At 41.9% G+C, this 16,635-nt stretch overlaps 1 protein-coding gene across 1 annotated transcript in view; it reads left to right on the top strand.

Annotated features, from left to right (window-relative positions):
- COG5 (component of oligomeric golgi complex 5) overlaps positions 1 to 16,635 on the top strand; it is a gene marked incomplete at its 5' end in the record, with an annotated part of 193,097 nt that overhangs the window by 168,138 nt on the left and 8,324 nt on the right. The window contains 5 exons of the mRNA XM_080615705.1: positions 548 to 651; positions 1,997 to 2,234; positions 13,603 to 13,679; positions 14,178 to 14,304; positions 14,865 to 14,944. Coding sequence (XP_080471831.1) covers positions 548 to 651; positions 1,997 to 2,234; positions 13,603 to 13,679; positions 14,178 to 14,304; positions 14,865 to 14,944 — 626 coding nt within the window. The remainder of the gene's footprint in view (positions 1 to 547; positions 652 to 1,996; positions 2,235 to 13,602; positions 13,680 to 14,177; positions 14,305 to 14,864; positions 14,945 to 16,635) is intronic.

Here is a 16,635-nt window from a genome sequence, read left to right as displayed (position 1 = left end):
TGCCTTTCTCTGCAGCATTCACACAGCAATAACTGGATCCTTCATCACTCCTTCACCCACCCTCAAACACACATAGGATTATTGATTTATATGCTACCTGATGCTTTTCTGGGGGGTGATGTGGATGGCCGTGCAGCCCTCTGTGGATGACAGCTATACACATCCATCCTGCTGTGCACTACTCTGGGAGGGGTTGTGTGCAGAGGAATGGAGGGCAGCTCGAGTGTCTGGGGAATGAACAGCTGAACGAAGCTTGTGCATCAAAACATGTACATTTACAAATCAGGAATACCAGATTGTTGTGCACCTTTGAAGGAAGGCTTTACATAGATGTAGTAAACAGCCTTATCTCTGTACTTTACTGGTAAAATCAGTTAAAGGGAAATGTTATCTTAAGCTTTCGTCCTTCTATCTAGCAGTTTCTAATGTGGAATAATAAAAAGCACTGTTAAAATGAGCTGTTTGTCAGGGTGTTTTTGAGGTGTCAAAATTTAAATGCTTCTAATTTCTGTTTCCTTATTTCTGCCTTTTTCTCATCCTATTTTAGGCAGTCCATGATCTAATGGGTAGTGCTGTTCAGCCGTTACTGAACTCTGTAGGAGATTCAGTAGAAGCTATTATCATCACTATGCACCAGGAAGATTTTTCTGGGTAACTAGAAGGATTTTTTTTAAACATACCAATGCTTTAATAAGATGTCCTGTATATGCATAATAGATTGTTATTGCCATAATGTCCTTGGAGCAAGAGTGCTTGTTTGTTAAGGGTAAAGCAATGCTTTATGGTTGTCAGTGAACAGAGAAAGCAGAATTACACCTATGTGTTGAAACAAATCAATCAGGTGGCATCTGTCTTCTTCCCCCCCCGCCTTTTTTTTCCCTAAAGTTTTGCATTTGAGTGAAATTCACTTTAAATAGAAAAATAAAGCCAAGCAGAGGTGCTTTTTGTGCTTAAAAGCCCCCTTTTGCTTTCAAAACTTATTTTTTTGTGGACAGTCTTCAGAACTGTTAATATTCTGTTTCTCAAAATAAAGCATGTAACGCTGATTCAGAATTACACAGAGTTTTTTTTCTAACGTATTATTGAATACGAAATGTTTCAAAAAATCTTTTCTGTTGACTGCTCAGATTTAGTGCATGTGGCTGTTTACCCATAGCATTTTAATTGAAATTCCCAGTATACTTCATCTGCAAAGATCTTGAGTCCTATCTTTAACTGAGCCTTCCTTCCTCAGCGTTATTTTGGTTGTTATCTCTGTTCTGACATTGCTTATATTGTCATCAGATGTCCTGTTTTCTGTCTTGGAAATTTACAGAAAGTAGTGTATTTTCAGAGGTGTTTTAAATTTTCCTTTTTACTTTTTTTTCTTTTAACAGTATTTTACTCTCACTGTGTTTCTGATTCCACCCAAAGGCTAAGTTTTGTTAGACAGCCTGTACACTTAGGTTCCTGAGTTTGGAAAAGCTCTTTTGTCTGACTGTGATTCAAAGGAAGATAAAGATGATTGATGTCTGCGTCCCAGAGCTTTGGTGCTGCTTCTGTGATAATTAGATTGACTTTATAATACTGAGTTTGGAGGAATCAAGGAAACTGATTCTATACAGAGAACAAGTTTGGGATAGGCTCAACAAGTAACCTTGTGACATATGCTTGTGTTTTCTGATCCATTATTATAAATCAACAACTGGGACATTTAAATCTAGGGGCTGGGTCTGAGGGTTAGGCTCCAAACTGGTGGAGGCTCTGCAAGTTGGGTCGGAGTGGGGTGATTTCCTTTATCTTGTTAAGATGAGAATGGCTGATAGGTATTTTGAGACTATAGTTTCAGAGAGAGCTACAGCGCTCTTTATTCTCAATAGAAAATGAGACTCCACAATTCATGCCATGACTTCGTGGGGTAGGCAAAAAAATTAAAAAGACTCCAGTAGGTTTTGGTTGTGTTTTAAAGATGAATTTAGCTGTCCTCATTTCTTTTTTTCCTTTCTTTCTTTTTCAGATCATTATCCGGCTCAGGAAAACCAGATGTCCCTTGTTCTCTGTACATGAAAGAACTACAGGGTTTTATAGCAAGAGTCATGAGCGACTACTTCAGACATTTTGAGTGTTTTGACTTTGTCTTTGATAATACTGAAGCCATGGCTCAAAGAGCAATTGAACTTTTCATTCGCAATGCCAGTCTAATAAGGCCCCTCGGTGAAGGTGGGAAGATGCGGCTTGCAGCAGATTTTGCACAGGTACCCTCAGTACTGCTTTCTGCTTTTTCTGTTGCTTCACTGTGTTCACTGAGAAGTATCAATACTGTTGTCCGTATCGAAGTATAAACAGGCAGTTGCAGAGATTGGTGCACTCCAGTTCTAAACATCCTCTCTGATAAGATACTGTAGCCTGGGAAATGCGTCCACTAAATAGTTGAAGATCTCTTGTCACCATGAGGCACGTTCAGGGAGGTCTGACAGCTTCCTGCCAAGTGACCGTTGCATTAGAATTCAGCTGTGTCTTGACATTTTATCCTGCTTGTCTGACCTCTTTGGTACGTCCATCATTTGCCACCATTCATTCAATTCATTCTTTCTCTCTCTTTTAATGGAATGGTGTGTCGCTTTCTTAATTGCTTTAGATATCACAGTGCCCACACTGGTTAATCGCTAACTCAGCTGCCTTGCAGTGGAGGAGACAAGCTAGAGAGATACCAATATCCTGTGGAAGAGCTGTCCTTTTGTAACAGAAGGGCAGTTTTCTTGTGGGATTCTCTTCATGACCTGATTGATTTATCTGCCTCTTAGCTTTATCTAGCTTTTACACTGGACAAAACACAAAACAAACTGCCAGATTAACATCCAGTCCCTGTCTGCATTATCTACTATATTCAAATATAATTTGTCAATAATAACACTCTGTCATTAACTTGCCAGAGAATACAAGCATCCACTAGATCGGTCTAAGGGTTATTGTTATCCAAGCAGAAAAGGGAATTAGCACCAGCTGTATGCGTACTGGGTGCTGCTTTTGGCTGATAGGTAACTGAAGTAGGAGAGGAGGGCAGGGGGGGAGGAATCACTGCCATCTCTGCTCCTGCTTCTGACTGCTTTGTACCATTTGCCTAAGAGTTACATACTCCTGAGAGTAAAGTTTTTTTATTCATTACTCAAAAGTAGCAAAGCAGCCTGTAACTACAGAAGTTAAGGGGAAGTTTTCAATTGCTTTCAGTGAGAAGGTTCCATTTCCCTTCTCTATTTTGAAGACAATGGCATAAAATTGGAGGAAAAAAAAAGAACACTTGACTCCTGTGAAAGGAATGTAGATAAGTTTTGTAATTTATGCTGCAGTACTAAAGCCAGTCATATAAATTTGGAAAATTTACTTTCACCTAATTCTACAGTAAAGAGCATCTGATCTAAGCACCTATTATTATAATAATACTCATTCTGACATGGGCTGCCTTTTAAGTGAAAAATGAAGGTATGTTTTCATCTGAGTGTAGGGGGATTTGCATGTTCTTCCCCACAGCGCTGAGTATAACTAACTCCTGAACGGACAACTGTGTGAAAATAAATGTTTTGATTTCTCTTCTTTTGTACTGTAGAATTAAAAAAAAAAAAGGTAAAAGGGTTTGAATTAATTCTTGTCTCCTGCCTTCAACTGTTGCTGCATCAGGGGGGCTGCCGTGTGGTTTTCTCATCTTCACATTGCACCATATTTTTGGCTTGGTTTTGGGGTTAAGACGAGAACTGTATGGGTCCAACCAGCCCCATACAGCCACCTCAACGCTCACTTTGTGCCTTTAAGCATCTCTGTACAGTGCTCCTTAGGGCATCCCAGGCTGCACAGTATCCAGAATGGCCTGGGCACTATATCCTGTTGCTCAGCCTAATAGTAGAAGGACTGAAACATTTTGTGTGTGGAGGCTGCCTATATCCATGTTTTCTGGGGTGTGTCTGCCCCTCCCAAAAAGCTGGTGGGTTTTGGGCACTTGCCCATGGTGCCAGCTCCTGGTAGCCTCACTGGGGAAGGTGTAGTTGCTCTGACCTGGCCAGGAGTCCTGGGCACGTTCACCTCAATGTGGCTGTAGTCCCTAAACAGAACTCATTTCACTTCCATGCTCCACAGGGCGTGTGGCCTTGTCAAGTAAAAGACTTGATTCCTCCAAAGGGGAGGTTGCTGCTGCTTTGGGCTGAGGAAAGCAGGTATTTAACTGGGCTGACTTGATGGGAAGGGTAAGATTTTCCAAATGGCCATAAATGCTGCATGCTGGGGTTTTAATCAGTCCCAGAAAGGCATTGCATTGTTGGACTAAAGCCAAACCCAAAGGGAAGTACCTGCCTGGAAAGACACTCTGTGTGTAGGAGGAGGTTTGTTTACAAACTGTGTTTACTTGTGCTGTGTCTTGTAGAATCATTTTGAAGTTCTGTACTCGAAAAGGGTTACACGTTCCTGCTCAAAACTGGCTTTTGTGATCTAAAACCCCTTTTGGTGTTTTGGGGTTACTTGAAAGCAAAAGACCTGGGCAGAAATCTGTTGAGAAGCTTTGGTAAATTTGAGGTCCTATGCATGCATGCAATAAGTCAGTCTTGAGTTGCATCAAGTGCTGGGTATCTCATGTTGTTGTGCACATTTCTTTCAGGGTACTCAGTTACAGCTACCTTATACTCAGCAGAATAGCTTTGGCTGAGAATCAGATTTGAAACCTTTTGCACTGGAAATGTTTTACTGATAGGTTGCCTCCAAACAACTGGTGTCTTTGCAGAAGGAAAAAAAACGAGGCTTCAAGTTCTCATTCCAGACTGGGTTCAGTGAGGTGCAGAACAGCCAGTTGTCTTCAGTAAGGCTCAGCTACTTACACAGTTAGGAGTTATTGCTGTGATTCTGTTGAATTCTCTGTCTTACCCTGTTTCCAGTGTCGGTATTTCACTTTGCTGTCTGTGCGTTACAGATATTTCGGCACAAGACTAGGTGTGTGCTAGTGTGGCAGCTGTAAACAGAGGCATGATAGACTTGAAATATGTCTGAATATCATTAACATGATTGCATAAGGATCAGTGCTTATAGGAACGCAAACTTTTCAAGCCCTAGAAAATGTCTGCAGTGCTGCAAGGTTATTATCACATCATGTGCTGTTCCTTGGGACTCTTGTTCTTTGAAATATTTCCAGTCTGCAGGCTTTTTTCATGGTCCCAGTTTTTATGCTGAGTAGTACAAGATTACGTTTCAGTACATCCTTTAAATTCCTAGATCAGTTTGTTTTCATTTGGTTTTGTGTTTTTAAGGTGACCATAATTCAGTATTCACGTATGTAATCCCACATTTTTGCTTTTAATTCAGTACTAGTCAGACTGAATACAAACGTTCTCCTGGAGGCAGGGAGGCCAGCAAGCCCTGATGGGTTTTCAACATTTATGCTTCTAGGGAGTACCAGTACAAGTTAAAAGAGGACATTTTAACTTGCTTGGTATCCAGAGTTGTTATAGGCACACTTTGGGATTGGTAGCTTGTAGTTCAGGCCTTCCTAAAACCCAGTGGAAGTACTGGACAATTCAGCAAAGAGTGATATATAAGCAAAATCAATTGAGAAATTTATTTAGAAGAAATGAGGAATCTACAGTAATAGCTGGCATGGAAATTGATAATCATCTGCTACATACAGTTTGTAAGCTGATGTAGGAAAATAGTTGTTTATTAATAGCAAATATAAATCGCAACTGCATTGAAATAAACTAGTCTAGAAATTGCTAGGCTAAGGAATCTTTGTGATTCATGGCATGAAGGCACAACATCATTTCCCATCTTTTCATAGTACATGTATGTGTCTGGAGTGACACATAAGGCAGGAGCCACTGTGTGCCAAGAACTTCATCTCATGTCATGAGTGATTATTTTGAGCCTTGTCAAGTGAACTATTTTTATTGGTCCTTTCTGAGTTAATACTATTCTATATATATCTTCATATATTTCTTACCTAGGTGTGATTTATAGTTGGAGGTTTTGGCATTGTTCAATACTGTGCTGAAATAGATTTGATGGGCCATAGTTAACACTGCCACAAACTCTTCAAGTCTTTATCAGTAAATTACTACAAAATTTTTTTGGTTTTATTGAATTATCCTAGAAAAATGTTTTTCCTATAGAATCATAGAATAGTTAGGGGTTAAAAAGGACCTTAAGATCATCCAGTTCCAACCCTCCTGGCATGGAACTTAGAGAGCAGACTTTGGACTCTTTAGGAACCTGCTTAGTAAGGTTCAATGGGAAATAGCCCTAGAAGGCAGGGGGGGCCAAGACTGTTGGTTGATATTCAAGGATCACCTGCTACAAGCTCAGGAGTGTTGCATCCCAACTAGAAGGAACTGCAGCAGGAGGGCCAGGAGACCTCCTTGGGTGGATAAGGAGCTGATGAGGAAACTTCAAAGGAAAAAAGAGGCTTATAAAAGGTGGAAGCAAGGACAGGCGGCCTGGAAAGAATACAGGGATGTTGTCTGGGAAGCTAGGGACCAGGTTAGGAAAGCTAAGGCCCAGTTAGAATTGAACTTGGCTAGGGATGTTAAGGATAACAGGAAGGGATTCTATAGGTACACTGCAAGTAAAAGACAGACTCAGGACAATGTGGACCCCCTCCGGAAGCTATCAGGAGAACTGGCTACCCTGGATTTGGAGAAGGCTGAGGTTCTTAATGACTTCTTTGCCTCAGTCTTTACTGGCAAATGCTCTGACCACACCACCCAAGTCTTGGAAGGCAGACACAGGGACTGTGAGAATGAAGACCTTAGGCCCACTGTAGGAGAGGATCTGGTTTGAGACCATCTTAAGAACCTGAACGTACACAAGTCCATGGGACCTGACGGAATCCATCTGCGGGTCCTGAAGGAGCTGGCGAATGAAGTTGCTAAGCCACTGGCCATCATATTTGAAAAATCATGGCAGTCAGGTGAAGTTCCCGACGCCTGGAAAAAGGGAAATATAACCCCCATTTTCAAGAAGGGGAAAACGGATGACCCGGGGAATTACAAACCACTCAGTCTCACCTCTGTGCCTGGCAAAATCTTGGAGCAGATTCTCCTGGAAGGCATGCTAAGGCACATGAAAAACAAGGAGGTGGTTGGTGACAGCCAGCATGGCTTCACTAAGGGAAAATCCTGCCTGACCAATTTGGTGGCCTTCTATGATGGGGCTACAGAACTGATGGACAGGGGTAGAGCAGCTGATGTCATCTACCTGGACTTATGCAAAGCGTTCAACACTGTCCCACATGACATCCTTGTCTCTAAATTGGAGAGACATCAATTTGATGGGTGGACCACTCGGTGGATAAAGAACTGGCTGGATGGCCGCACACAAAGAGTTGTGGTCAATGGCTCAGTGTCTGGCTGGAGACCGGTAACGAGTGGTGTCCCTCAGGGATGGGTGTTGGGACCGGTCTTGTTCAACATCTTTGTTGGTGACATGGACAGTGGGATTGAGTGCGCCCTCAGCAAGTTTGCCAATGACACCAAGCTGTGTGGTTCGGTTGATACGCTGGAGGGAAGGGATGCCATCCAGAGGGACCTCGACACGCTTGTGAGGTGGGCTGATGCCAACCTTATGAAGTTTAACCATGGCAAGTGCAAGGTCCTACACCTGGGTGGGAGCAATCCCGGGCACATCTACAGGTTGGGCAGAGAAGAGATTCAGAGCGGCCCTGTGGAGAAGGACTTGGGGGTGTTGGTCGATGAGAAAATGAACATGAGCTGGCTTCAGTGTGCGCTCGCAGCCCAGAAAGCCAACCGTATCCTGGGCTGCATCAAGAGGAGCATGACCAGCAGGTCGAAGGAGGTGATCCTGCCCCTCTGCTCTCGTGAGACCTCACTTGGAGTATTGTGTGCAGTTCTGGTGTCCTCAACATAAAAAGGACATGGAACTGTTGGAGCAAGCCCAGAGGAGGGCCACGAGGATGATCAGGGGACTGGGGCACCTCCCGTATGAAGACAAGCGGAGCAAGTTGGGGCTGTTCAGCCTGGAGAAGAGAAGGCTGCGTGGAGACCTCATAGCAGCCTTCCAGTATCTGAAGGGGGCCTATAAGATGGATTCTTCATTAGGTACTGTAGTGATAGGACAAGGGGTAATGGGTTCAAACTGAAACAGGGGAAGTTTAGATTGGATATAAGGAAGAAATTCTTTACTGAGAGGGTGGTGAGGCACTGGAATGTGTTGCCCAGGGAGGTTGTGAATGCTCCATCCTTGGCGGTGTTCAAGGCCAGGTTGGACAAAGCCTTGGGTGGCATGGTTTAGTGTGGGGTGTCCCTGCCCATAGCAGGAGGATTGGAACTGGATGATCTTAAGGTCCTTTCCAACCCTAACTATTCTATGATTTTAAGTTGACAATGCTAAATTGTAGTACAGAAGAAATATTTCTATTTGCTGGTTAGCCTATCATCAGAATCATAGAATCATAGAATAGTTAGGGTTGGAGAGGACCTTAAGAGAATCTGGTTTCCTCATTCAGTGTGGAATTTTGCATTAAAAAGCAAGAGTATTAGGCATTTGGGTTTTAAAAATATAAACAGATTTACTTGTTTGCTCAAACATGATGATACAAGTGTGAAATGCTTTTTATACTTTTTCCTAAAAAATGTCCTTTCCTGTTTCTTCCAGAGAAGTGAGAGAAGCAGGATGATGTAATCACAGTTGTAGTTATAAGGATAGGAACTACTAAAGCTAAAACGCACTTGATGCTCAATGCTAACTATCTTCCTGGAAGGAGGAAATAATTTTCTGATGTGTGTTATTTTGGAGGTATTACTGCTGAAGGATTTATTTAAACATCAACCGTTTTGGGATTACTGCATGGGGGAGAAATCAAATTCCACATCGCTTCAAGGCCGGCTTCTGTCATATAATGGTTCAGAGCTGTTCTGCTCCCTTGCTTGTTAAAAGCATTCTCTTCTGCTGAATGGCTAGAAAAAAAGCGTTTTGAGTTAACATTTAAAAACTTGGAATTCATCTTGGCCAGGAGGAAACGTAATTGCTAAAAAATTAATGTTAAGATTTTCCAGCTGAAAAAACAGCTTTTTAGTAATGAGAGATCTTGAAAATACCACAATAGGCACTAAACAATAACTTCACTATGGGGTTTTTCAAAACACTCTTCAATATATGTGCATTATGTGTATCTAGACTATGTATTAACTTCACCCTTCGGTTGCTGAACATAATCCAGTTAGAGAAGCCAGCCATGTGATGTGTTTTTTACAATATGGCTATCCAGTGAATAGTTCAGTAGATAATTGACCACCTAGCCATGGGCTATGGCAGGGTCTTATGAGAAGAAAAGATTATCTACCCTTTCTGGGTTCAGAGAGTAAGAATCATTGAGAAGAAGCATATGTTGGGCAGGATTCCATCACTGTGTTCTGTGAAGCATAGCAAAATAGCATGAATAAATCATGGAAAAGCAATGGCATTTGAACAAAGTTAGAAGAAACAAGGCAGAATCATTAGGCCTTCTTCTGTTCTAGCTGCCCCTTCCTTTTCAGCAGTTACTACTGCTTCTCTTGGATCGTCTGTTCATGATTATCTCACAATAGTCCATCAAGCCTCTATGATTGCAAATTAATGCTAGGACACTTGACTTAGCCCTGAATTTAACCTGGATTTCTGAATTTTCAAATTTGCAGTTCTGGGAGCAAAATTTGGAAAAGTAACAGTAAGTACTGCTTGCCCTTTCATGTGTAAACTCCATAGGACATGGTTGGATGAAAGGCCTTGCACACAATACAAGTTCTGGCTTGTAGACAGCCAAAAACATCACCCAACCTGTAAAAGTTCACCAAAATGCTTTGGAAACTGTAGCTGTACATCACAGCAGAAGCTGCTACAGTATGGATGTGCTGCACGAATCAACAGTTGATGCAGCTTCAGGTGATGACAGGTAGCAAACCCAAGAAGCGATGTACACTCAATCATCTGCCCAACTCCAGCACCTTAAAAACAGCAGCTGTTCCAGCTGAGTGATTCCTCCCAGGCACTTGCTCCCAGGCCAGCGGCGCCGACTGACGTGCTGCTCAGCACAGACACAAAACCCTGCTCAGAGAGCCTGCAGAAATGAATGTAACCGCAGAAAGATGCTGGAGCATCTCACTATGTGATTGGGGTGAGATGAACAGCTAAAATTCAAGTGAAGAAAACAATCTTGGTTATTATGCTGTGTATAATTTTTTGTCGGAGAAACTGGGTTATAACACACAGCAGACTAGCACTGTAAATGAAAAACAAAGTTTCTGTGGTTTATGTACATTTTTACCACATTAGTTTTCACTCATTCCCACTCTTCATGAGTCAATTTGAGATGGTATAGTATGCTGCAAAGCTTAAAAACAATTTTTTTCTTTGGCAGCTAGTACTTCACGAATCAGCCATCTGCTGCCATTATATCTATCTAGTTCTAGCAATACTAATAATTTCCTACAGTGAATAAAGGTTGAAGATGAAGTAATAGAATTTTCCAAGGTAAATTTTATTCTTTAGTACTGAAGACTAAAACCTGTTGTTTTATGGAAACTGCTAGGTATGTTCAAGAGAAATCATTTAAATTTGTTTTAATGAGGAATCAGTTAAGCTGTAGAAAGTTTCACTTGCATCTCATTACATCATAGAATAGTTAGGGTTGGAAAGGACCTTAAGATCATTTAGTTCCAACCCCCCTGCCATGGGCAGGGACACCTCACACTAAACCATGTCACCCAAGGCTCTGTCCAGCCTGACCTTCAACACCGCCAAGGATGGAGCATTCACAACTTCGCTGGACAACCCATTCCAGTGCCTCACCACCCTTACAGTAAAGAACTTCTTCCTTATATGCAATCTAAACTTATCATTTTATGTTTCAGGAGTGAAACAATGATTTTAGACTTATTAAACAAAATTCTATTTTGCTATGCTGAGATTTGTTTCCACTCGTGAGTACAGTGTGATCCATACGTCTCTTGTTTCCAAGAGTCAGACTGGTAGTTTGTTGCCTGTTACCGAATTCTCTAAAGCACCTGAAAGAATTACCTTCTTCCTGGTTCTTCACAGCCACAAGCCCACAGCTCCCAGCAGCTCCTGCAGAATATCAGTTCCTTCCAGCTGCCCCTGGGTAGTACTGATGCCTGAGGAGCAGCTCTGGAGAAATCAGTCTTGCTCCCATTTGTTTTTCAGGGTCTATAGGGTTCCTGTATCATGATACAGCAAAGCCTACTTAATTAGCTCCTCTTTTTGGCTATTTGCTTCTGATCCTCTGCAGCAGACTGGCCTTTTGGCTCCCATATATGCTCAGAAGTGTTCTGGGGGATCCGAGGGAGCAACATGCTGAACTTATTCTAAGCTTCATTGCAGTTTGGAGTAGGAGCATCTCCCTCCAGAAATCCCAAGGGACAGTTTTCCTGTCCTGGGAATGTGTGCTCAACCTCACTCCTTTGTGCTGGCAGTTTCAGCACAAGGCACAGCAGCTGATGCTCCCCAAGCATGGAGATGTTCCCATTTGCACACCTTTTACACTGACTGGTGGATGTTGTGCTTGCTCAGGAACTGCAGAGCTGGGTTGTACGTGGTCTTCAGCCCAAGAAATGGGTACCCCTTGTGCCTGAGTGTGGAGAGGTGACCTAGCCCTTAGACTGTGAGGGTTACAGGGATTGTCGGGCAGGGATCTCACCCAGCTGTAGAGAAGGAGAAGGTTCATAGTCCAGAGTAGAAGATTTGGGGCCAGAAGAGCAGCAGGCAGGAGGTAGCCAGACTGATACCCAGGGCTGGAGCATTCATCTGAAAGTTAAAGATCCTTATTTCCATTCCTGGAGTTTTATTCACTTTCTGCTTCTGCAAGTTTCTGCTCAATATAAAATGCACATTTCAAGCAGCCTGGAAGTGTTTGATGTGGGGCATGTACTCCAAAGTTCCTAGGCTTGGGGAGCAGATTTTCACTGCCTGTAGGCTAGCTCTGCAGGGCTTTCAGAGGTGCCCTCCTCTCCTTGTCTGTAGAGGAAGTGTAGGTGCCTGGGTTATGCCTTCTGGCTTTCCCAGCTTTGTCTGGCTTTTTGTGATGTACATGGGTACTCCTTCAGCATGACCCACTTGACCTGTTTTAGGTGTCTGCTTTGGGGAAAGATGCATCATATGCAGGAGTGGCTGCTTTTCGCCACTGAGCATGAAGAGAACTTACAGATGTTGAGAAGTAGGTGAGATGACTCCCATCCTGCCACTTGCTTTTTAGAATGGGGGCCTGAAGTGTATGGCCTTGATTTGCATTAATTGCCAATTCAGTTTCTTCTGGTTTTAGATGGACTATGGCATCACAGTTTGCCACACCATCTTTCTTGTTTATGCTGGAACCCCAGCATAGTTACATGCTCTTGGTGGAGCTGGCAGCCGGCAGCCAGCTTTGTCTGAGGAAATTCTAGAGCCGGACAGAATAACGATATTAAAGACTTCACTGTAAAGAGTGTATTATCACAAACGTTCTGAAACTAGCTTGGCAATGTTACTTAAATGGGAAGCTCATTGAATGGTGGTTTCGATCTTGTTACTTATTTTAGCTCTTATGCTTTGAAACTTAGCTTGACTCTGCATTATGTGGAAATCAAAGTCTGAATAGTCCTTTAAGTTGGGGATTTCAAAAACATGTGGAGAATAAAGCTTGCATCCCTCAGCGGCTCTGACACTTCCGGAATGCAAAAAAATAAAGACTTAATGCATATCTGGCTAAAATTACTTTAGCTATGGGAGTTTTTTGAGTGGTGGTGTTCGTGTTGGTGTGCATATTAACTGGAATTTTGCCATTGTTCATGTTCAATCTGGGATCTGGAAGTGAAATTGTTCTTTCTCACTTCTGTGTCTTCACTGTTAATGAAGAGCCTGTGACAGAATTCAGTCTCACGTGAATGATATAAAAACCCAAACAGAGCCTGTTTGAAAAGGCAAGGGAAATCCAGTGCTTAAAAACCAGAAGGTGTTTAAAAATCAGTTATTTTTAAAGATGGCTGCTGTAACTCAGGGACAGAACACTACAAAAATAAGTGTGAAAATAAAGCTCTTATTATTGCTCTTTTTCTGTGATTCCATACAACCCTGTGGGAATAGGTGCCACAGGGACTTCTAGCTAATCTTCATAGGTTTTGTGCCCCAGAATTTGGGGCTGAGTGTTCAAGAAGGAATCACTTCAACCTTGTGCTTCGCCAAAAGCAAGGTTCCTTGCTGCTGAGATGGATATGCATTCTTACTGCTTTAGGAGTGGTTTGTGTGCCTAGGTTTGCTTTCTTCCCAGGCTGCGGTCATATTTTTTGGAGTATTGACATTCAGGAAACTCATCACCAACAAAGTAAACCTGAGAAAAAGAGTTTCAGTCACAGAAAGGTCACGATACCCCTTCTGTTCTTACCCACAGACTACCACTGCCATTTGTCATGGGATGCTTACTGTGTTGCCAAGAACAAGGCAAAAATCTTGGCTTGAGCAATGCAGTGTGAAAGGAAATGATAGCTTCTTGTATCAAATTCAGCCACCAGCAAGAAGTCAGTGACTTGGTCTGCAAGTTTGCTACTTCAGTACCCAGTTTTGTATTTTGGGTCACTCTAATTCAGATGGAAACGTTTGTTTTTACAGATGGAGTTAGCTGTGGCACCACTGTGTCGGCGAGTCTCTGACCTAGGAAAATCCTACAGACAGCTGAGGTCATTCAGGTGAGTTGCAGTCTCAGGAGCCAGCAATTGTCAGTATGATCAAAATGGATTTAAAAACTGATTTATTATCTCATGCTAATTCTGATTGAACAGAGCTTTTTTGGCAACACCCACCCGCAAATTAGAAATAGATTAAAGTTCTTTGTAATTCTATGCAGAGTATAACTATGATTTAACAATCTTTGTCATGCAAATGTTGGCCAAATTGTACTTTTTTTGTGTTGCTTTCAGTACAACCCCTGCATGACAGTGAGTTCTGAAGCGACCTGAAGTGTTTGCACTGAAATATAAAATTTACGGTCCTAGGTTGTTTAATTACAATAGACAACTTTGTACATTTTTGCAAACTGAACCTGTGTTGAAGACCTGGGATGCAGACTAGCAGACAAACATTCCATGATCGTATTCTAACACAATATTGCCACCACGTAGGTATTTTTCTAATGCATAAGATAAGCTTTTTCTTCCTTTCACAAGTATATTTGTACATTTTTCCAGACCGTTGCTGTTCCAGACCAGTGAGCACATTGCCAGTAGCCCAGCTTTGGGAGAGGTTATTCCATTCAGCATCATTCTTCAGTTTTTGTTTACAAGAGCACCAGCAGAGTTAAAATCACCCTTCCAGGTAGTAAGATCAACCTCTCGTTCCTTTTGAAATGTCCTAAGGAGGAATGAACATTGTAATTCATCCTAGATATTTTAGTTAAAAAGTATTTAAAGTATTTAAGCTCATTCTTTATATGATTTACTGGCTTTTGCTTTTATTGTGGCAAAGGTGTTCTGGTCATTGGCTTCATATTTTAATCAATTAACAGTATGAAGATGACAACCTGATTTTAAAAAGACTCTAAATTCTTTGATATTCTGTCAGCTCACAGAAGAAATTGCAGGTCTTATCCCCGACTGCACATTGCCTGGATCCTGGTCATATAAGATGCAGGAAAACTAGATAGAAACCCCTGTCAGAATTGGGCAAACAGCTGATGTGGGAGAACACCTCTGAGCTCCTGCATAACGTATTGGGCTATTTCTGTTAATTGTCCCTGATTCCTTAACTCATTCTGCATCACTGCAGTATTAAGTGAGCCTTATGTGGCTTCATTTATATCATCTTGGATCTGAAATTGTTAGGTGTGTTTCCTCTTTCACCTTCATGTGTAATTGGTGTTTATTTCTCTGTATTAGAGGGCTGAGTGGTCCATTGCCCGCTACTCCCAGTGGCTTGATGATCATCCATCTGAAAAAGACAGGCTTGCTCTCATACGGTAAAAATCATTCTTCTTTCTTCTCTACATTTATGATAATGGAGCAGTAACTTATCTGCGTACCAGCACTGGTCTCGAAAGGTAAAAAACCATGTGTTATAGGAGATGTGTCATAAATACCATTGCCCTTTCTCCACTCATGGGATGAGTTGCAAAATGGCACAATATATTAACTGAACACTCCCCTCCAGCCACCATACCCAAGACTTCCAGTGCCTTTGGAAGCAACACATAATCCTCTTGCATAAGAATGAAACCATGCATCATGGTGGTTTAAATTAATACCGTGTTTCAGTAAAATTGCCTCTCAACTGTTGGAAGGTCCAGGCTGCAGGCATTCAGTCTTCTGCATCAGGAAAGAGGAGCTTTGGAAGCTTAAGCAATGAGAATGTAGGTAGGAATTTAAAAATGGAAGACCCTTGCTACACTCCTGTAATGTTGTTCTTCAGAAAACTAGCACAGGATCTTTCGGAAGTGATAATGATATCAGATTTTTAAGATCTTCCTAAAGTAGTAGCTAAATACTGGTTTGCATCTTAAAATGTTAGCAAAAGTTATGAAGAGTCTTGTTTTTCAAAACAAGCAGATTTCTAATGTTAGAGAGAACAGATGTATGGTATGAACATGACAGAGCCAGTCTGAGGATCCTCAGGATTCAAAGTGATCATTTGGCTCCTAACACCCTAACTCTTCCAGCCATCTTCTCAGTGTCCTGTCAGTGCGACCCAGTCCAGTTGTCACACAGCTGCACCAGGCTCGATCTGGCCTGGGAGCCAGCTCTGTCCTTGAACTTCGTGTGGATGTTGCCAGCTTTTGCTGAAATCATAAAAGCTGACTTTTCAGTTCCAGCCATCAGTGGCTGTACTTGAGAAAATCAGCCATTATCTGTCCACACTTCGAAAGCAGCCAAGAGGAGTCTGCTCCAAATATTTAGAGTTGTTAAAGCTGACAGCACCATACAGTCCAGCGTAGGGCCTGGGTCAGTGAAGGAAATAACTGGTTGATCACCAGTAGGCGTTAGTAGGATCTATTTCCAAACTATTAAAATGCAAACTGTCTCTTCATGCGTATTAACAGGGTATTTTTTGAAAATCACACATGTTGTTAGTCTGGTTTGGCTGTGGAACTAAGTTTTCTCGAATCTCGAGCCATGACACCTTGAATTACAAGGGAATGGATAATAGGTACAGGGCTGACACAGCTGTATATGTAACTTAGTTATGAATATTTTGGTTGTGATTTGTGTCCTGACAGTACTGGCAAAACTGACAATGTTGAACTTCACATATGTTAGAGAGAGCCAAGAATGTAAATCGTTTAAGAGCTAATGGGATTTTGTTCTCTTCAGTCCTTTTGCACAGATTTGAAAATGCCATTCTTAAACTACAACATTTTTGTCTTTGTTTACAATTAAATTTCATTCAGACTGATTCAGCTAATGGGCTTGCTGATGGTAATGCTTAGACACTGATAAATTGCTCTGACCATGAAGGTATTATAGGACAAGCCCTGGGACAAAGCTTTTAGGCAGAAAGAGAGTATCATCCATTAGACCAGGTAGTGTAAGCTGGGATATTTAAGGTTTTCATTTCAGTCCTTTAATTGAATCCATTATTCATTTTGCATGAGATACCACTATTAAAATATTTGAACTTTGTAATCTCAAGAATGTGCTGATGCAGGGTGATCAC

Source organism: Psittacula echo (assembly GCF_963264785.1).
Source record: "Psittacula echo genome assembly, chromosome: 1".
Classification (NCBI taxonomy): Eukaryota; Metazoa; Chordata; class Aves; order Psittaciformes; family Psittacidae; genus Psittacula; species Psittacula echo.
The sequence above is the reverse complement of the archived record's forward strand: the minus strand, read 5'-3'. Positions and strand labels throughout refer to the sequence as shown.